The sequence below is a fragment of the Myotis nattereri genome (genome assembly GCF_964212035.1).
Source record: "Myotis nattereri genome assembly, chromosome: 4".
In the NCBI taxonomy this organism is placed as follows: Eukaryota; Metazoa; Chordata; class Mammalia; order Chiroptera; family Vespertilionidae; genus Myotis; species Myotis nattereri.
Window position 1 is genome coordinate 5,574,213 of NC_138079.1, and position 22,215 is coordinate 5,596,427.

Sequence of the window (22,215 nt, forward strand, 5' to 3'; positions counted from 1 at the left end):
AGGCTGGGAAGCCACCAAAAGGAGAAAATGATATGCTTTGCAAAGATTATGATCAGGAATTTCTTGGAAGAAACACAAGCAGGAAATAAATATCTGAAAGATACTGAACCTTATTAGAAATTAGAAAAATACAAATTAAGGTAATAGTAAAATAGCCTTTTATGTCCACTAAATTGGCAAAAATTAAGAAGTCCTGGTAAACTTCTAATTCTTGAAAACTACACACCAAGTCTTTATTAGGCTAAACACTTACCAGTTATTACAATAACTCCTCCAATGTCATAGTTTTCAAATATCAACACATGTTCAGAAGTCATTTTGGAGTTGTAACTCTTATTCCCTGGTTATACACTGAATGTTCTCAAGAAATTTATATGTTGAAGCTTTACCCCTCCCACCCACCGATATGATAGTATTTGGAGATGGGGCTTTGGGAGGTAATTAGGGTTAGATGAGAGCATGAGGTGGGGGAGCCTGGTCTGATGAGATTATAGAAGAGACCCCAGAGAGCTTTCACGCCGTCTCTCTCTCTCTCTCTCTCTCTCTCTCTCTCTCTCTCTCTCTCTCTCTGCCATGCTCCCACAAGAGGAGATCACGGGAGCACACAATGAGATGGTGGCCCCCTGCAAGCCAAGAGAAGAGGCCTCAGAATGAACCCACCCTACCAGCCTCCAGAACTGTGAGAAGTAATGAAGTTCTGTTGTTTCAGCCCAGTGCGTGGTATTTTGTTATGGCAGACAGAGCAGACTAAGATGCCGCTAACGGGAATTGTTTAGGGGTCACAATCTAAAGTCATTTTTAAGCCAGGGATGATCAAACTGGACTGGAAAATGAAATATGGCTCTAAGTACTGAGACTAATTTTCTTGTGTGACACATTAAGTGTCTCTGAAACAAAAATTGAAAGAGGGGCATCAAAACTCGCTTGCATGATTGTTGAAATTACTGTTGAATTTTTGAGAAAAATTTCATTTGGCTATTTGTGATATATTTGTTTTAAAAAGGTCTCTATACAGCCACACCCACTCAAATAGTAATGACAATTACATAAATAAAGCAAAGGACAAGTTAAATTATTTCAGTTTTTGTATACTTACTGTTTTGATACATAGGTAATGTATTTTATACATTCCTTCAACAAATATTGGAGGCTGGCTGTCAGTCAAGAATATACAAGGTACAGTGGATACGCGTCTAAGAACAAATACTCTCTTTAAAGGAATACATGAGTACATAATCTTACAGTATTAAGAAGTCCAAAGGCTAAATGAAAATACACGTGTCTCAGAAGAAAAACATGTTTTAATGAAATGTTATGCAGTTAGAGTGGTTTTCAAAGAAATGACTGGAAATATTATAAAATATTTGTTTTATGGCCACATAATGCATGACTGAAAAAATAAAGATTTTACTTAGCTATTTATCAAATCCAGCAATTTATCATTTTAACTATTATATCCATCAATGTGATGAATAGTCCAAATTAGTTATCAAATCCTATTCTAAGTTAACTTCTCCAAAAATGACACATTTTGAACTTCCAAAGTCCATGTATTTCTTAAATTCTGTCATTTTCTCCACAATAATCAAAATGTAAGACCTCAGAATTACCAGACTACATAAGAGAAAAACTTCAATTGCAACAAATATATTTCATGAACTTTTCTATTAAAACTCTTCAAGGGATGAAAAGGATCTTCTCGTTTAGTTAAGATGGCTTAGTATTTTCAGTTGGTGACCAATCTTTGTGTAGATGTCATGTTATAGTAGGTGGCACTCATGAACAGGCAACTGACTGTCGGTGGGTCCATCTAGAAGGATCTGTGACATAAATTTAAAATATTTTATTACACAATGTTAGATTCAGATTTGATTTAATATTGAATTCAACTGAACAGGAATACTCATGAATATGCTTACTGGTGTGGAAATGAAATATAGAAACCTTATATTTTTTTAAGTAACATTTGGAAATGTTGCTTAATGTTAAACATGACATTTTCAAATAATTAAACCCTTCCTGAAATCATGAGCAACAGAGTTTCAAAAATTAGACTTTTTATCACTTTCATAACAGTTTAGCATTTGTATGCTACACCTCTTGGAGAAGGTACTAAGTGAAAGGGGGAAAGGAGAAGGGAGGGGTTCATATTATTGGCATTATTTCCATTGTTTCTCATCTTATCTAAAAATAGTTGCATATTAAAAACGGCAGATTTCTATAAACAGGTTATTTCTTGATGAAACTTTTGCAATTTAATCCTTCTTTCAAGTTAACATTTCAGTGGCTACCAACTCATTTTCTAATAGACCCCATTTTATTGTTGACAATATAAACTTTATAATATAAAAGATAGAAATTTTATACATTTTATACATTTCAAAGAATAATAAGCCATCTGTTTAATAATAACAAGAGAAATCATATTCACTCAGTTCTCTGAATCACTGGGACAAGCAATTTCTGATGCTGATCTGCATATTCGTCTTGATTACATTTTTAGTATTAGGCAAAGGAAGATATTTCATTGAGTTCTGCACATGATGGATTATTAAATTATGTATGATTAAAGTAGCTTTAAGATTTAAAATGATTAAAAGTTGGACAATTGTTTATCTTTGTAAAAGTATATCCCTCAGTCCTCTGTAGAGCAGAATTCAAGGCTAAATGAAACTATTACTGAAAATATTTGGCTGAATTTATTAGATACTTACATCTATATAACAAATCTCATTGTTTCCTTGACAATGGTTTTCTCCAAAAATAATGATGAACTTTAATTTTACACCCACACATCAGGATGAACACCTAAAAGTCTGTTTCCTACTGGTTCCACTTCTACCTCACTCAAGTCATGAATCCTGACACAATAAAAGAAAGAATTCAGCCCTAGCTGGTTGGGCTCAGTGGATAGAGCGTTGGTTTGCGGACTGAGGGGTCCCAAGTTCAATGCTGGTCAAGGGCACATGCCCAGGTTGTGGGCTTGATCCCCAGTAGGGGGCATGCAGGAGGCAGCCAGTCAATGATTCTCTCCATTGATGTTTCTGTCTATCTCTCTCTCTCCCTGCCTCTCTGAAATCAATTTAAAAAAAGAAAAGAAAAGAAATAATTCATTTGCACCAGGCAAAGAAAGTCTTTGAAAATAAAGCAGTCAGATTCTAAAAAGGGAATAAAGAGGGTTTTTGATGCTTGCAGCCAGATTTACCTGGTGGCCCCACTACAAGTATTTATAATTTCTCCTATCATGGCTAATAATAGGAGAATGAGAGCAAGTGAAGAGAAATATGGATAAATGGTTAGTTTCAGGGCAGCCATTAATACTTTAAATTGTAAAAATGGTCTTTTATACCATTTATATGTAAACTAGAGGCCCTGTGTATAAATTCGTGCACAGGTGGGGTCCGGCCGGCCCCGCCAATTGGGGCCAATCAGGCTGGGCTGGCCAGGGGGATGGGCTGCGGGCAGTTGGCGGGCCCTGCCCCTGGTCAAACTCCTGGTTGAACTCCCCATGGAGGGGACAATTTGCATATTAGCCTTTTATTACATAGGATGATATGCAGCATCATGATGAGGCTGACTTGGGTAAAATCCCAATGAAGGCCCATTTAGAAGACAGATTTTTAAACCCACTCCCTGGTCCAAACAGCAAGGGCTCTCATGCTGACCACTGTAAACAAATCAGTAAGTTCCACTTCTTAAAAATCGGCTTCATACATTAGGATTGTGCTTAAGGTTCCTATCTCAAACCACTGACCTACCAGAAGGTAAGTCCTTTACCTGATCTATTTTTAGTGCCTTGGGTGAAACCATCCTCATCCTCATCACAGCTGTCGCAGTTTAGTTGTGGGAGGGCTGCTTCTGCCTGGCTCTCAGCTTGATTGACATCTTTCTGCTTCTCGAAGCTTCGAAGAGCAACAAGACGATGATGTATGGCTGCATACAGCGATTCTGTGTCTTTGGCACTGGCCTGCATGGGGAAAATTCTGGGGTTAAGAATAGAAATAATAATAGCCACATTATAAGGATTTTTAATCTTTCACTGTTAACAAGGAAGGAACTACATGGCATAAATCTAGTATGTAAACAACCCTAACCACTAAAGGGTAAAAAGTCCATTTATCTTGAACCAAACTGAATCCTAAGGCAGATAGTTTTGTAAGAGGTCCCAATTTGTGCATTTTAAATGCAGAAAATGAAATTTTGTGATTGGAAATTTCTTTTTGAATTTAACTTTGTAATGACCATCCTTCCTCCACGATTTTACCCTGTAGAAAACTGTAGAATTGGGGGCGGGGGGGAGAGGAGGGCGACTCCATTTCCTTTACATCACTTTGCGTGGACATGCCCTGCAAGCTTACTAAAGACAGTACTTGTTTTCAGGACTTTTTGCCCGTGAGAAGTACTTGTTTTCAGTACCTTTCTGTGCTATTTTTATGGTTGCTACAAATATCAAAAGGAAGGTAACAATGCCATTTGTATAACAGTTATTGTTATTCTATTGTTACCCATTTTTTACAATAAAACTGTGGTTATTTATCCACTAATAGGTGAGGAGAGGACGGCTCACAAAGGTGCAATGACTTATTTGACTTTACACAGCTAGTTGGCAAATTGCCTGGCCCTTCAATCCCAGGTTTTTGTCACCTAACTCAGTGATCTTTAAGGTAACATGGCAGTAGTTTGTACGTTTGTATCTTTTCACAATTTCAAAGAAAATCCGGGACATTTTTTCTCTTTGCTAACCTTCCAGAGAGTTACCAAACGTTTTAAAACTGAGAACTGAGGGTTGAGCCAACTATATGCCAACTCTTGGGAGAAGGGTTTTAAAGTTGTTGCTTTTTTTTATATGCATGTATTTAAGTTGCCTTAAATACTTGTGGGTGGAAAAATTTAAATATAAATGAAATAAAATATTTTTGTTTCTTATATTATATTTGATATTACAGAGTAGTTGTTGAATAAATACTTGTTGACTAATTTAATTTTTTATATTGTGTGCAAAGGTGTAATTTTCTTTAGTAAGCTAATTACTAACAAATATTGAGAGTATTTGTAATCGAAATATAAATGCTATTCTGCTTCCTTGACTTTCTTGCATTAAATTTGTAATGTTTTTCACTAGCCAATATATCTATTTCCTTTGGACAAATTCATTCAGATGTTTTCATTTAAGAAATTCCGAAGTTAAAATAACATGATATATTTTTGAATAAAAAATTTGCAAGGCTTAAAAAAATTATAACTCTGAGGAAGTACCATAAAAAAATGCTGGTGAGAATGAAAACCGGTTCAGTCTTTCCGGAGACAAATTTTTCATGACAAGTCAAAACTTGTTCCCAAGAAAATTAACACATATGTACACAGAAAGTTTCCTGCAGCCTCCTTAAAGAACCCCATATAATAAAAGAGAAACATGCATATTAACCGTCCCTCCACTATGCTCAAGCCACTCCCACAAGCCACATCCACCAGCCAATCAGGAGCAAGTACACAAATTAACCCAACTAAGATGGTGGTGGCCATGGAGCTGGAGCGAGTAGGAGGCTTGGGTTGCCCCCACAATGAAGGAAGCTAAGCTTCCTGCCTGCCCTGGCCAGCCCTGGGCTCTGCTCAAGGCTACAAATTTTCAATTATAGAAGATAAATAAATCCCAGAACAAAAAAAAAAAAAAAAAAAAAGGAGAGGCTGGGAGCTTGGGTTGCTGGGGGGAGTGGCCAGCCTGAAAACAGCCATCAGCCCCTCATCCAGGCTGTCCAGGCACCCCATCGGGACTCCCCCACCCTGAAGGGGCTGTGGGCAGCCTGAAAACAATGCTCAGCCCCTCACCCAGGCTGGCCACACCCCCATGGGGTGAGGGTCCCCACTGGGGGGCTTGACCAGCCTGAAAACAGCCCTCAGCCCCTCACCCAGGCTGGCCAGGCATCCCAGCAGGACTCCCACCCTGAAGGGGGTGTAGCCAGCCTGAAAACGACCGTCAGCCCCTCACCTAGGCTTGCCAGGCACCCCAGCGGGACCCCCACCCTGATCCGGGACACCCTTCAGGGCAAACCAGCCAGCCCCCACCCATGCACCAGGCCTCTATCCTATATAATAAAAGGGTAATATGAAAATTCACCCTAACAGCAGAACAACTGGGAATGACTGGTCACTATGACACACACTGACCACCAGGGGGCAGACGCTCAATGCAGGAGCTGCCCCCTGGTGGTCAATGCACTCCCACAGAGGGAGCTCTGCTCAGCCACAAGCCAGGCTGATGGCTGCCAGTACAGCGGTGGTAGTGGGAGCCTCTCCCACCTCCTCAGCAGCGCTAAGGATGTCCGACTATAGCTTAGGCCTGCTCCCCGCTGACAAGTGGACATCCCGTGAGGGCTCCTGCGCTGCCAGAGGGATGTCTGACTGCCAGCTTAGGCCCAATCCCCCAGGGAGTGGGCCTAAGCCAGCAGGTGGACATCCCCCGAGGGGTCCCAGACTGCGAGAGGGCACAGGCCAGGCTGAGGGACGCCCCCCACCCCCCCGCCCCGAGTGCACAAATTTTTGTGCACCAGGCCTCTAGTTTATAATAATGAAACAGTAAATTACCTAAGTATTTTTTTACCTAAGTAATTAACAAAGTGGAATTAATGGAATAAACTATGATGCACAATACAATAGAATTCTTTTCACCTGTTAAAATAATTTTTGAAGAATAAACTATTTAATGTCACAAAAACACTCACTTCATTGATAAGTGAAAAGAAGGCTACATGTATATATTTTAGAATCAAATATTAGCTATCTAATCTTCTCAACCACTTTATGAAGTATATTATTCTCTTCATTTATCAGGTGAGTAAAAGCAGGAGGCTAGATAACTTGCCTGAAGGTCATACAGTATGTACAGTAGGGCACATATGTATTATATATGTGTGTACATATGTTTATATATTAAAATACAGGGTAAGACCAAAGTATGAATAGTGACCATTTCTGGGAGTGGAATTTGGAGTGATTTTTATTTGCATTTTGTTTGCTTAGCTCTAAAAAAATCCTACAATTTAAAAAGACTGCATGAGGCCAGTGTTGAGCAGCAGAATCCAATCCTAGCTGACAGTCTCCAGCAGGCTGCGTGGCCATTCAAAGCCAGCGACCTGGCCCGGCAGAGTGTCCTCTCCCTCCATGGTGAGCAGGGGTGGGCATCATCTTACTCTTCTCATCACTCACAGCTAACATTGTCCTCACTGTTCATTAATAAAACCTTTGGTTTTTCATCAGTGGCCACTTGCCAGCTTCTTTCCCATTGGTCGGTGAAGGCCACGCCACCTGTACTGCTGCTTCTGCCGAGTCGCCTGCGTCCTCAGTTTCCTCCCGGGCCTCAGCCCACAGGGGAGACCCAGCCTTTGTTCTGACCTGACTCCTGCCCGCTCTCTCTCTTGTGCCTGGATATCGTCTATTTAAGGTCAAGCGTTCCTTCTGCAGGAAAACAGCTGAAGCTGTGCTCCCATCTGTTACCTTGGAGACTGACTCATGTCCAGAACTGGAATTTGCTGCTGGACTGGCTAACTCGCTAGCCCTGTGTTTTTCCATTTCTCACTTATTCCTTTCCCATGATCTCAAAGACTTCTCCATCTCAGCATTCAGTTTGAGCATCAGGCTGTGGATTTTGCTAGCTTCTTGACAATAGTCCCTTTGGTAACTTAGTAAGATTGTTGAGGTAATTTCAATAGTAAAGAAAAATGTAGAGGTTCGATGGCTTATATCAATAAAAATGTCTTGGGACAGGTACCAGTTGATTACTCTAGATTTAGGTGTTAATTTCTAAATTTCATGTAAAATGTAGGTCTTATATTAGACTGTAAACAACCAAAGTGAATGGCTGATTTTTTGCCAATGGTACAGGTTATCACAGTAAAATGAAAAAATGTAATAAACACCAACACAAATGAGTAAATGCAGAGATCTATAAATATAGCAGGGTGGGTAATCCTCTATCACTGAAATTTATTACTTACCTGAATTAAAAACACTTTGATGCTATAGTCTTCTAAATCAGTAGCTGTTATTCGTAAATTTCGGTGGTTCGCTCTTTGAATTTCCATTTGAGTCCAGAGTTTGCTATTGAGAATCAGCCTCAGGCTGCCTTGGTTGCGCATAACTAAAACGGGAAGGTGAATACATCAGACTACAGAAGAGTTGATTTCTTACCCTTCCAGGGGAATTCCCCATTGGAAAGCAAAGTAAATCTTGTACTGATTTTTCAGATTGTATTTTCACTATTAAATTTGACTAGATTATAACTTGGTTTTCAAATTGGACTTTATTACGTTAAAGAATTTTTTAAATTTATTTTTTGGTTAAAATGCTGGAATTATATATTTTTACTATATTAAAAATGATTAAAATTTTAGAATTCCTTTGGGGACCTACTGTTCTTAAGAATTTACCCAAAAACTGTTTAAAATAGAGAAAACTGAAATGGAATTAAAAAATGGAATGAGTTAAATAAATGATGGCACAGCTAGTCAAGGTATTATGAACCCACTGAGAAGACTGAAGAGACCAGCTGGCGTCCACCTACTGAACTAGGAGGTCACAGCTTGGTTCACATGCGCGGTTGCAGGCTCCCTCCCCAGTAGAGTATGCAGGAGGCAGCCAATCAATGATTCTCTCTCATCATTACTGTTTCTCTCTCTCTTTTCCTCTCCTTCCTCTCTGAAATATATTCTTCCTCTCTGAAGAAAAGAGAATTATTGATGTAGAAAAGTGATCTTGGTATATACTATGTAAACAAGAAGAAATCCAATTGCGAAGCAATATAAACACCACGAAACACACCTTTTTCAGTATATGTATACCTTTATGTAGATAGAGAACGAAGTCTAGAAGAATATGTATTGTAAACAGAAGCTATCAAAGGAAGATAGACCTTTCAGTGATTTCTGTTGATCCATATTTTATGTCTTCTATAATGAACTTGTATGTCCTGTATAATTTTTTTTTTTAAAAGGGTTGTTTTGTGTCTCTTTGGCAGGTGGTGGAAGGAGTAAAATTAAACCAAAGTAGAAAAACAACCAGTACCTGCCTTGGGAATAATACTTAGAAACCTGTTTGCCAATTACAGAACTGAAGACACTGTTTCTATTCTCTTAGTCTGAATTCTATTCCGTACCCATTTGTTGAGCTTGATATCTGAAACTCAGCAAACATGCATACACTTAGATCCGACTTCTATTTGTGGTCTTCTCCTCCACAGCTCGCTCACTGGCTAGTACTGACCAGTCAACCAAACCTATCCCCCACCCAGGTCTCGGCGTGGGCTCACTTTACGTTTGGGCCTCTGAATGAGGGCCACTGTGCCTTTCGGATGTCTTTCAGTGTGACTGACTCCAGGTTCCAACCAGCACTCTGCCTGCAGGATTCAATAACCACACACCTTTATTTACTTGGAAACTGACCCTTCATCCCAACCCACACACCAGGCTCTGAATGGCATTGTAAATTATAGGGCAGATATTCTTTTTTAGGAAAACTATTTTCACTTTTTAAATAATTTGTGTCATATTTCTTTAAATAATAATGGGTTGCTATTTAGGTATGTGGTGGGCTCCTTCATGGGTACTTTACATGCATTATTATCTCACTGAATTCTCACAATCATTAAGTGACGGACTATTATTACATTTTCATTTATTGATTTTGAGAGAGAGAGAGAGAACAAGAAATACCAATTTGTTATTTCACTTACTAGTATTTATTCGTGCACTGGCTGCTTCTTCTCTGTGCCTCAACCAAGGATCAAACCTGCAACCTTGATGTGTCGGGAGACCAGTCTTACCAACTGAGCTTCCTGGCCAGGGCCATTATCCCCATTTCAAAATGGCAACTGACTTGTCTGAGGTCACCAGGTAGTCAGTGGGGGAGCCAGAACTGGGACCAGTGTCCTCTGACATAAGGGCCTACTCTAACCAGGAAGCTCCTCGGGCACACTGGAAACAACATTGTTTTCAACAGTCTGATTCCTCGACATACTTCATGACACATCTCCAGACAACGGTGCACCTGTATTGGAAATTTCCCCCTGAGACATGGCGTCCTGCGTTACCAGCGGATCCCTTACTTAGTCTTGACTGGAAGGCCCCACGGTCACTGCCAGCTGTGTCATTCAGCCTCAGCGCTCCCCGGCCCCTTTCAGTCCAGGACCGGGTGGTTTTGTTGAACACAAAAAGCTTGCAGTTGACCTGAAGGGCAATATTTTAGAATGTGAGACATATAGAAAGTTTCTTCAAATCCCTCTCTATACTTTTGTTTATTTGATCTTTTACCAGAATAACCTTTGTTAATGATTTACACATCAGTTTTAAAATATTATTTAAACTTAAAGATTATTTAACTTTATGAATATACAAGTTTTGAATAGTTCAAACATCAAAAATCAAGAAGATGGAAGAAAAGGGAGGACTTATGTAATACTTTCAACAATAAATATTTTTTAAAAAGCAAGATGTACAAAGTGAGAAGTCCCTCCCCAAACCTAGTTTCCCATTTGTACTTTCTACCTCCTGTATCAGTAATCACTATTGCTAATAGTAATTCTCCCATATATAAGTATATATATGTATATATATATGACAATACATATATATGTTCCCCCTTTTTTCCTGTAAATGGTAGAATAGCATACTCCTTTCTGTATCTTGCTTTTTCATTTAACAATACATAGTGTGGTAAAAGTAGGTTTACTGTTGTGAGTACATACATGAAATAGAGTTTATTCTTATATTATTACTTATTAATTATTGTATTATTTTCCATATGGACAACTATAAACCTACTTTCGCCCCACCCAGTATATCTATATAAACACCAACTTTTAAATTAAACTTCATGCTATTTGAGCTGTGTAATTTATTTGAAGGTAAAGCAATGATGGAAATAGTTGTATGCTTTAAATATTTTAAAGAATAGAGCATGAGAGCTAAGATGTGACACCAGAGTGCCCTACTGGAATTTAAAATACCAGTGGCTCTCAAATGTCACTGTTTGTGAGTCACCTGGATGACTTGTTGAAAATACAGCATCAAGGAAGGGTCTCACCCGTCACAATTACTTCCATAGTCTAGGGTTAATCTGATCCGAAGTTATGCTTGGAACACACTTATATAGTAAACGTATTAGCAGATTGTGAGGGAGGAGAAGAGGAAAGGAGGAAGAGCAGATGTAGACAGACAAAGGGAAACCCGTGCCTTGTTGAGAAATGATCAAGTTGTAGTAATTACACTTCATATGCCTGGGCTGATACCTAGACCACATTCAAACCGATGGTGATACTGTAGACGCACTTGTGAAAGTTTTGATTTATATGACATTCAGAACTTACAAACTTTCAAAAGAGAAACAAAATTCTTTTACTCTCTAGAACTAAAATCAATTCATCTTATCAGCACTTTAAAACCTTCCATGTAAGTTAAAATTTTAAATCCTATGATAATGGCACTGATTGTACAAGCAGGTTGAACAGTGTACAGAGGTCAAAGTTATATTAAGAAAGTGTCCTGCCCTAGCTGGTTTGGCTCAGCGGATAGAGCGTCAGCCTGCGGACTGAAGGGTCCCAGGTTCGATTCCGGTCGGGAGCATGTACCTGGGTTGTGGGCACATCCCCAGTAGGGGGCGTGCAAGAGGCAGCTGAATCGATGTTTCTCTCTCATCGATGTTTCTAACTCTCTATCCTTCTCCCTCTCCCTTCCTCTCTGTAAAAAAATCAATAAAATATATTTAAAAAAAGAAAAGAAAAGAAAGAAAGTGTCCTGAGCTGTCTGCTTCCTAAGGGACTAATGTGAATGGCTGTAAACCCAACAACCCATTTTTCCTGAAAGTTACAAGCACAAATGTAAGTATACAACAAAATACTGCTTTAATTTTTGGAAGTGTCCAACATTTTTATTTAAGCAACTCAGCTTTCTTGAAAAGTATACTTCTGCCTTTAAAAAAAAAAAAATGTCCCTGTTGATGATAACTTTATATCTGCAAGGGCTACCAGAAAGAGCAATATATGATATACAGACCTTTAACACATTATATTCCGCTTCTTCCCCTGTTATTACATCAATTTTCTTCAGCAAGCATTTTGGTGATGATTTGGAAGAGAGAGCAGCAGCTGATTCAATCAGGGATATATTTTTAATAGTGTCTGTTCCTAAGAGAAAATAGGGGGGAAAACACACAAAAGGCCCCATTTTTTCTAGTGTGAACGTCCTCTGTTGCCCCTATTAAATGCTAGTACATCTCTTCCACTTTTTTATAACAATGAGTGTTTCCAAAAAACCCAAGTTCTTCAGGTTAAGAAAATCTCTTTAATGACTTGCCATGTATTTAGTCAAAAATTTTAAAAAGCGTCTATATCATGTAACCATATGTATATGCTTTATTCTTTACCAACAAATTTGAAAATACAGGACTATTGCTTTTGTATTTTGTAGAAGTTAAACAAATGACATGGGAAAACAGGAAATAAACTAGTCAAACCAAATGTTTTACAAGTGAAACAATTCTTACTTGAGCTTGGAGAGTTGATAGGAAATTTTAGAGTGTATTTGAATGGCTTTTCCTTGGCATAGGAGTCATTTTCAAGTTGAGGCTGGGTGAGTTTTTGCATACCCTAGGTGGGGGGAAAGATGCGTTACTTAATTTTACCCTCTTATATTTGCAGTAAGCCAAAAGATATCTTTGTTCTTCTGTTTAAAACAAAACCAACTGCTGTGTTTTTGTTTGGGCTCCCTCTGTGCTGAATAGGAAGTTGCTCCCTCTCCTTGCAGGACCTTGGTCCTGGTCCCCAGGAAGCAGAGCCCAGTGACCACCAGCCTACTTGGGTGGGATCCGGTTCCAGGGACGATGTGAGAAGTTGTAGAGGCCCCAAAGGAGGTGACAGCTGTTCCATGGGACCGCCAGACTAACCTGATACCTATGAGGAGGTGCAACTATTATCTGCTTCAAGGTATTTCAGTATGCCCAGCAATCCGCTGTTCTATCCACAGCATTAAAACATCATCATAATAATGGCCCTGTCTGGGTGGCTCAGTCGTTCACTTCCTAGTCAGGGCACATACTTAGGTTGCAGGTTCAATCCCCTGTAGGGGCACGTATGGGAGGCAAACGATCAATGTTTCTCTCTCACATTGATGTGCCTCCCCTCCCTGCTCTACTCCTTCCTCTCTAAAATCAACGAACATATCCTGTGGTGAGGATTAAAAAATAAAAATAAAAATAATAATAATAATAATAATAATAATAATAAAATTATCCAGAGATCCCACTGAGCTGTCTCAGAGATCATCTTCATAGAAACAATCATTTTTTTAAAAAAATACTTCTTTATTGATTTCAGAGAGGAAGGGAGAAGGAAAGAGAGATAGAAACATCAATGATGAGAGAGAATCATTGATTGGCTGCCTCCTGCACACCCCCCACTGGGGATCGAGCCCACAACCCAGGCATGTGCCCTCGGCCGGAATCAAACCTGAGACCCTTCAGTCTGCAGGCTGACACTCTATCCACTGAGCTAAGCCGGCCAGGGCCATAGAAACAATCTTAATTTTCCTCCCATCAGCTTTTGCCAACAATGGGTCTTTGTACATGTGTTATAATCAAGGCCTGTGTGAAAAGGACTGAGTAGTTCCCTACCATTTATGACCCTGTATAGCCCCCTGCAGAACAGGGAAAACTGGAATGATTCTCAGGTTTATATCATTTCCTTTATAAACTGTTCAAGGTTTGCTCACAATATTTAACTGGACATCAAGAATAGTCTGTTAAAATCGGTAGACACGAGTATATTTATTTCGAAGGGACAAAAACAAACAAAAAAAAACCTTAAGGCACAGAAAGCTTAATGGCTAACTCAAAGAGCACATGGTCAGCTAACCAGTCCGAAGGATATCCGGGCCCCCAAGTCACTAGGCCACGGGATTACAGGATTAACTGAAGACAAATACAAGTTTTCACCATTGCTCCTATCTGTAGGATGTTATCAATTTAAAGAGAGAGGAAGCGCAGATTCTTTTGTAAACCAAATGGGAAGTGCCCAATAGGAAAGCACACAAGTGCCTCCTCCAAGTACATCGACAATCCTGATTAGGTCCTTTGTACAGGTATCTCTCTGTTTCATGCAGTTTTCAAGCCTGGCTGTATATTAGAATTGCCTGACACCTGGCCTTAACCAAAAGATTCTGAAACAGTTGGTTTAGGGAGATGCCCAGGCACAAAAATACTGTGAAGGCTCACCAGATAGCTAGTAGGCAGGCAAACTGAAGACCGACACCAATGCTTTATGTATCATAAGAACACAATACCTTTGTTACATTGAGTTGAATGCTAATAAAATACCTTATTTTTGTTGGTGACATCTCACAGAAGCTAATCTGGTGTCCAATTTAGGATTAAATGTTATGGAGTAAATATCCCTAAATATATTGCCTGGAATTTCATTCTGGAAGTTGGTCCATTCTGGTTCAGATGCAAAGTTGTGCGTCACCAGCTCTGGGATTGCAGGTGTTGACCTTCGTTTTGGGAGGGACCAAAGAACACCTCTAAACTAGAAAGCTATGCCAACTGCTCTCGGGGTTGGGGTTTGGCCTGAGGCAGGTATGGAATAAACGAGATCGAAAAGTGACTGATTGGTGGAAGCCCTAAAAATCTTGGAATAAACTGGCCTCATGAGTTGGTCCTTCTATTAATCTAAGCCTGTTCATGGGTTTTTAAATCTCTACAGCATCCTTGGGTCCTCCCTGTAATGAGCAGCCTACAAGGCAAGCTAGCCACCGAGGCCTATCTTAGCCAAGATTCTGGTCCGGGTCAAAGCTGGGAAGAGCATGAAGATGTGATGGACTAGATTACAGCACAGGCACACCTGCTCCATAGCGTTCACGTTGCTGTATAAGTCCCCCCCCTCCCCACCTCCCTCCTGATGATGCTGTCTTAGAGACATCCCCTAAGGAGGGCAGAGCAACAACTGCCTCACGCAGGATTCTCAATAGTGAATGAAGAGGGCAGTAATGATAGTTCTGGGTCTCAACTTGGCAAGTATATTCCCCCAGGCAAGTGATTTTCCCCTTAAAGCTAGACGCAAGTAAGTTACAGTAACACTTTTCAAAGTAAGACCTTGAAGGGAAAGGTTGTGGTTAATGAGAAAAAATTGGCAAACAATTTTAAAATCATCTTATTACCAAAAATGCTATTGAAAAACGATATTAAGATGTCATTACCAGTTGAGCTTATCTAACTATTGCAGCTAATTCTGGGATTTCCTTGGATACCTTTGGGTTAACGCAAGTCAAGAACTATTTAATATTTCTCATCAGTAATACTGTTATAATTATACAATTTTCTTCTTCTGTGGGTTCTTGTCTATTATTCCAACAATGAAAACGAGCTTCCCAGGGGACTCTTCCCAGTTAAAGAAAGAAAACGAGCCTTTGAACCCAGGAGTTAAAGAGTGTGCTCCGATGTAACATTGTTTTAATTAATTTGTCTTCAGGAATTTGAAGTGACAGCTCTCTACATAATAAGAGAAACATTTGCCAAAATCTTACCAAAACTCTTTCTACCATGTTTTCTCCAAAAACGAAGTCAGAACTGCAGCTTTTAAAAGAATACTTATCTTCATTTGGTTGACATCTAAAAAAAAGAAAGAAGCATTTGCTATTTTATTTATGTGTGTGTGTGTGTGGGGGGGGGTGTGTTTAAAGCTTCTTTTTGCTATAACTATTGCTTTTTCCTCCTTTCATCAACGATTGACTTATTTTTTACATTTTTTAACTCAAATTTTTTTTTCAATTATAGTTTACATTTAATATTATTTTGTACTAGTTTCAGGTATACAGCATAGTAATTAGACAATAATATACTTTACAAAGTATTCCTCCTGATGTCTCCAGCACCCACCTGGCACCATACGTAGTTATTACAATATTATTGACTGTATTCCCTGTGCTGTGCTTTACATGCCCATGACTGATTTGTAACTACCAATCTGTACTTCTCAATCCCTTCACTGTTTTCACCCATCCCCCAACTCCCCTCCCCTCTGGCAGCCATCGGTTTGTTCTCTGTAACTATGAATCTGTTTCTGTTTTGTTTATTCATTTATATTGTTCTTTAGATTCCACACATAGGTGAGATCATATGGTATTTGTCTTTTTCTGACTGACTTATTTCATTTAGCATAATACCCTTTAGGTTCATCCATGCTTCACAAATGGTAAGATTTCATTCTTTTTTATGGCCTAGTAATATTCCAATATTAATGACATTACAATATTAGAGACATTTTGAAAATCATTTTAAACTGTGTTCTTCATAAAATCTTCTTTCAAACAGAAATATTGACAATTTATCTCTATGATGTCAGAAAATTACTTTCCGTAAATGGTTATAACGATAAAAGAAAGCAACAATGAAGGAACAGCACTCACCCTACTGATGCAGCACCCAAAGGAATCTGGTTGGTAGACAGCTGGATTGAAACTCCAGCACTTGGCAAATGTTCACTTCGCAAAGAGTTCTTCTCAGAAATCTGAACGAAAAGAGATCCATCAAAAAGTTCATTTAAATTGCTTCCTATGGTGGCATCAGATAAGGAAATAATAGTTATAGTTAAATGTATTGAAAATTTGCTGTATTCAAGTCCTGCCCTGAGCATTATATGTACATTATCTCATTTTCTGTTCACAACAACTCCATACACTTTGTACACCTATTATTTATTATCCGCATTTCCCAGATGTGTGAACTAACCTAACGCGTTCAAATAACTTGGCTAGGCCTGGACAACCAGGAGTGGGGCTGATGTTTGAACTTGGGTCTGTCTGACACCAGAGACTATGCACTTGGTCCTAATATTTCAGAAATCCCACTCCTTTTGTTCCTTTTTTAGCTAAATGGAGTTAATTCTCATTTCTAGGTTAGTAAATCTATCTTTCAGGTTTATTTTATCCCTGGAAGCAACTAAGAGCTTCACCATCACCACCATCCAATCAGTGTGGGAAGAAACTCCATCTCTTCACCTAGGAACATTGGACTGGTAACTTAATCAACAGAAATGTACATATGTACGTAAGTGTTCATGTATAAATGAAGGAGTGGGCACTTTTAGAACTGGAAGGAACCCTAGAAAGATCAGATCTAGTGTCTCCAATGTTTTGTGGACACCTTCCTTCCCCTACCAGAGATGTAGTAGGGAGTTCATGTCTTTAAAGGCAGGTGGGCATGGCCAGCATGGCTCAATAGTTGAGCTTTGACTTATGAACCAGGAGGTCATGGTTCTAATTCTGGCCGGGGCACATGCCCAAATTGCAGGCTCAATTCCCAGTGTGAGGCGTGTAGTTCGTAGCCGATCAATGATTCTCTCTCATCATTGATGTTTCTATCTCTCCCTTCCTCTCGGAAATCAATCTATAATAATAAAAGCATAATATGCTAATTAGACCAGATGTCCTTCCAGACGACCTTCCGGACAAAGCCGGGGCTGAGAGGGAAGCCCAGGTCCCAGGTGCCAGTGGGAAGCTGGTGCTGGCAGCTGGGGGAAGGAAGGCCTACTCTTGCATGAATTTTGTGCATCAGGCCTCTAGTAAAAATATATTAAAAAATAAATCCCCAGCCCTAAGCAGTTTGGCTCAGTGGATAGAGCATCAGCCTGCAGACTGAAGGGTCCCAGGTTTGATTCTGGTCAAGGGCATGTACCTGGGTTGCGGCACATCCCCAGTAGGGGGTGTGCAAGAGGCAGCTGATTGATGTTTCTAACTCTCTACCCCTCTCCCTTCCTCTCTGTAAAAAAAAAATCAATAAAATATATTAAAAAAAAAAAAAAAGAATGACGGCCAATCTTAAAAAAAAAAAAAAATCCCCAGTGTAAGGCATGCAGAAGGCAGCCAATCAACAATTCTCTCTCATCATTGATGTTTCTATCTCTCTCTCCCTCTCTCTTCCTCTCTGAAATAAATAAAAATAAAAAAATTAAAAAATAAATATTTCCATCAAACAAATAAATGAATAAAATAAAGACAGATGGGGTCTGTTTCTACTTTAATCTTATGTCAACCAATAGAAATAATTTTGAGTAGTTCCCTATTATAATAGAATTTGAGAGCTGAGAAATATATATCAAGAGAATATGCATCATTGGTTAGCAACAATCAAAATATATGTTCATGACTCAGTCACGCAGAGGATTCATCACTCAGCCAAAATCACAGATTTTACTCTTAATGTTGCTTAAAATAGTTTTTATTAGGCATATATGGTTTAAATTATACACAATAAGTGACCACTGATTAATGACAGGATGTATAAAAATATTTCTGATTTTGATATACAAATTAATAAGGAACATGAAAATAATGGTTCTATAAAATTCACCTAGAAATAATTTTCACTAGATCTATAAATTACATATATTTTGTCAGAATTCTTACATAGTATTTAGCTATTCTTTAGATGTTAAAAGATCATCATTAAATAGAAAATGATGGGCATATCCAATTAGGCTTTTCACTAATGAAGAGTAAGTTCTATTCATAACCTTCATGAGTTGTTCAAGTAGAAATGCTTACAAACAATAGCCTGAAAATTTTCCTTATGCTTAATCACTTAGGAAGAAAATGCAAGAAATATATTATATTTTATTATTTAAATATGCAATTAAGATTTTTAAAAACATGCCGAAGAAGAAATATTGATCTATTTTTGATATCATAACATGTAATAAAAATTTTAATCTATAATTTATGGTAATGCTGTTACAAAATCAAATGCAATATAATAACATTTTAAAATTAGTCAACACATATTTTTTCTTATAAACTTTTTAAAAACTATATTTTATTGATTTTTTACAGAGAGGAAGGGAGAAGTATAGAGAGTTAGAAACATCGATGAGAGAAACATCAATCAGCTGCCTCCTGCACACCCCCTACTAGGGATGTGCCTGCAACCCAGGTACATGGCCTTGACCGGAATCGAACCTGGGACTCTTCAGTCCACAGGCCGACGCTCTATCCACTGAGCCAAACCAGTCAGGACTTCTTATAAACTTTTAAAAAATTAACATGCATCACTTCATAAATAAATAAATAAAAGCTTTTAAATAATATGTGATGATTATTAGAAATGAAACTTTTAATAATATACTGATTTAAAATTTAAAACATGTTACTTAAAAATCACATCATAAACCATGCATAAATAAAAAAATGTTTTTTTTTTAATTCACAATGGGTCTCATGAAATCAGATTTTACCAAAAAAAAGAATTAGAAATATAAAAATGTTGGCAAATGTTGACTAAGTTGAACTCCCTCACTTCACTAATAGAAAGGGAAGGTTGGGTGCTTTTTCCAAGAATGCAAACATAGATAGTAGCAGAGGTAGGATTACTACCAACTTGATTTCTTTTCATTGAATTAATGAACTCACTGTTATTTTTAACACTCCATGTGTTGCTATCCTTATGTTCAGTAAGGAAAAACAAAACAAAATGAGGTGGACCAACCCTCAATAGTTTAGCTGGAAATAAATGACTGATGGAAGTAACTCTTAAATTCCATCTTGTGTCTCATTCCTCTGAAGTGCCCGCTTCTGAAGGAAACAGCTAGAACTATAGCAAGAGACTGTCCCAAACCCATATCTGCATGGCCTGAGCAAAATGAGTATGTCCTTTAAAAGGCCCATGAAGCCTGATTCAGCCACCCATAACAGTCCTTAGCCCACAAGCCCACTTCCTAGGAAAATAACATATCACAATGGAAGAGAGAATTCTTGTCATCTCCAGAGGCTTCCCAACGTCCCCCTTCCCCTCCCCCCAGCTACACTGTGCAGGTAGTTCCCTGCTCCTGTTATCCATGAAAAGGTCCCTGGTGTGACCTAAACCAGCAAAGCCACGCTACGTTTGACTTCCGACTCCCAGCCCCTGGCACCTCATTGCTTTCCCTATTCTTACATGGGCTCAGGGCACGGGAACAAGACCACAAGGTTTTCAGTCCTGTAGGACTCAGTTTTGCAGCTTCAGAGAGATCACAACACTTGGTCCTGGGAACAGCTCTCCAAGGTAAGAGGGCATGTGGAATGCGGTGATGAGGGCTCTTCGCTATCTAGGCCAGGTTCTCCAGCTCTGCAGCTGATTCTGCAACAACATAAAGCTCAGACGACCCCTAACGACTCCTAATGCTCATGACTGGTGTGGGGCCCACAGCCACCTACTAACGGACGGATGAGGGACTGCGGTCAGTCCTTCCACGGCAGAGTTTTCTTACCTTATTTTTTGTTTTTTCTTTAGTCTTGCAGTGTTCCAATGCATGGTGTCTTACCTTTTCACAACTTTGAGCTCGAGGTGGCTGCAAAATAGCAGGTCTTAGGACATGTTCAGAATGTTTCAAAGGACCTTAATGGAACAGAATTAAAGAGTCAACATATCTTAAGTGAATGAAATACTTCTTCCTCCATATTATTTGACTAATTTAATGATTATGATTAAGTAATCAAAGTCAAAATAGCCAGTGAATTGCTTAGTACTTACTTCCAGCCAAGATTTTACCCAATAAGTATTTATTTTGGCCATGGGACCTGGCTTATTAAATACACTCTTTCACGTTTTGTCACTCAGCCTTACCTCCATCCCCCCAACACACACACACACACACACACACACACATACACACACACGCAGATTAAAATATAGATGGTAAAATGTAATTTCTGAGGTTTTCGTAATAGAGAAACTACATACTTTGTTCTGCACTGTTCATGTCAACACTCCTTTGCACAAGAGTTGGTGTCATAAAAACATTGTTTTTCTTCACTGTAAGAAAAAAAATATTTAGAAAAAATTAAGTCTAGGAGAGTGGGTCTGTTTCTGTGCGATTTGGGTTCTAACAGTCTCGCATGGAACTCACCAGTAGATGTCAGTGTCCGCACTAATAGGGTAGGAGGCAGTGCACGGGAGAGCGCTGACTGCTAGAAATGCGTGGTGGCAGGATGAGTTGTGCTACATAGTTGTTTCCTCTCATAAATGTAAGTGACAATTAGGTCATTAACAGAATAGGCCGTCTTTAGAATCATGAAATGGAATACTGAGGCAAATTCTACAGATTATAAAATCTAAATTGATAATGAACTCTTACAGAATGTTAAAAAATTGTTAGCAAATTCTGTCCCTCTCCCTACTCTAATAATACCTGGAGACAGCAGTGAAATCATTGTGATACGTTATTTTCCTAGGAAGTGTGCTTGTGGGCTAAGACTGTGGTGGTGGCTACAAGTACAGAATTACTAGACATTTCAAAGTGATCACCTCCTGGTTGCAGAAACAGGAGCCTTGGAGCATTTGAGTAATGGAGATGAGAAAAGAATAAGAATTGCTTTTTCAAAGTATTATAACCTGCTCCAAATTGGGGGTAGAATTGCTTCTGTAATTCAAAATTCAATTAAGTGGTGTTTATTATCTTCATTCTTGAAAAGCAACAATGAATTGACCATATAAAATTATGCAATTTTTCTCCGTTGCAATACCACCGATATTCTGCACTACATACAAAGGAATGGTGCTTACTGATATGAAGGTTTCTTTATTCAGTCTTTCCTTTTTGTGTAGCTGACTTTTTTTGGTCTGATTGAAATAAGAAGAATTTAGCAGTTATCTCGATAGCTCAAAGCCATCCCTCTGAGATTAGGACCCCATTCCTCTTACTGTCTGTAACGGGTCAGTGAGGCTTAGAGGGGCTTGCTGAGTTAGAAGCATCTCTTCTGTATCTGAAAGGTGTCTGACATCCTGTTGCTCAGTCATGCTTGGAATTCTTAATAAGAATATAAATTCATTAATTTGAATATGCAGTGGTTCCCAGGTACATAAGGATCAGTGAAAAGAAAGTGAATAGTGTGTGGGGTTTTTTTTTTATTTCTAGTGGCAAGCTTAACTTGGAAAAGGCAATTGGTTGTTCAGTAGAAACAAAAACACCCAAGAATATAAATCATAATTTTAATGTAGAAAATGTTCCAACCATTTCAAATCTTTAATTAAAATAAAATAGTTTTTATTAAAATAAAAGTTTTTATAATGCTTAGCAAAGCATTATAAATTTCAAATAAAAAGGAAGTAATGTTTTAATTAATGAAAAGTACAAAAGGATTAATATTCTAAACTTTAAAATATAAATCTAAAGCATAAACTTTAGAATAAGAATCTAAAGCATAG

The 22,215-nt window shown here is 38.6% G+C and overlaps 1 protein-coding gene across 2 annotated transcripts in view; it reads right to left on the minus strand.

The window, feature by feature from the left end:
* Nucleotides 1-1,283: 1,283 nt before the first annotated feature.
* Nucleotides 1,284-22,215, minus strand: part of RANBP3L (RAN binding protein 3 like) — a 40,455-nt gene continuing 19,523 nt past the window's right edge. Inside the window, exons 5-14 of one of the 2 annotated variants that reach the window (XR_013995960.1) lie at nucleotides 20,752-20,823; nucleotides 20,279-20,406; nucleotides 16,446-16,546; nucleotides 15,564-15,648; nucleotides 12,532-12,634; nucleotides 12,042-12,172; nucleotides 9,725-10,217; nucleotides 7,992-8,134; nucleotides 3,778-3,967; nucleotides 1,284-1,820 (exon numbers count right to left, since the gene is read on the minus strand). Coding sequence is in view for 1 of the 2 variants with exons in the window: in XM_081090552.1 (XP_080946678.1) it covers nucleotides 1,777-1,820; nucleotides 3,778-3,967; nucleotides 7,992-8,134; nucleotides 10,097-10,217; nucleotides 12,042-12,172; nucleotides 12,532-12,634; nucleotides 15,564-15,648; nucleotides 16,446-16,546; nucleotides 20,333-20,406; nucleotides 20,752-20,823 (1,064 nt within the window). In the remaining variant the exon portion in view is untranslated. The remainder of the gene's footprint in view (nucleotides 1,821-3,777; nucleotides 3,968-7,991; nucleotides 8,135-9,724; nucleotides 10,218-12,041; nucleotides 12,173-12,531; nucleotides 12,635-15,563; nucleotides 15,649-16,445; nucleotides 16,547-20,278; nucleotides 20,407-20,751; nucleotides 20,824-22,215) is intronic. The other variant, XM_081090552.1, reaches the window with a different exon arrangement.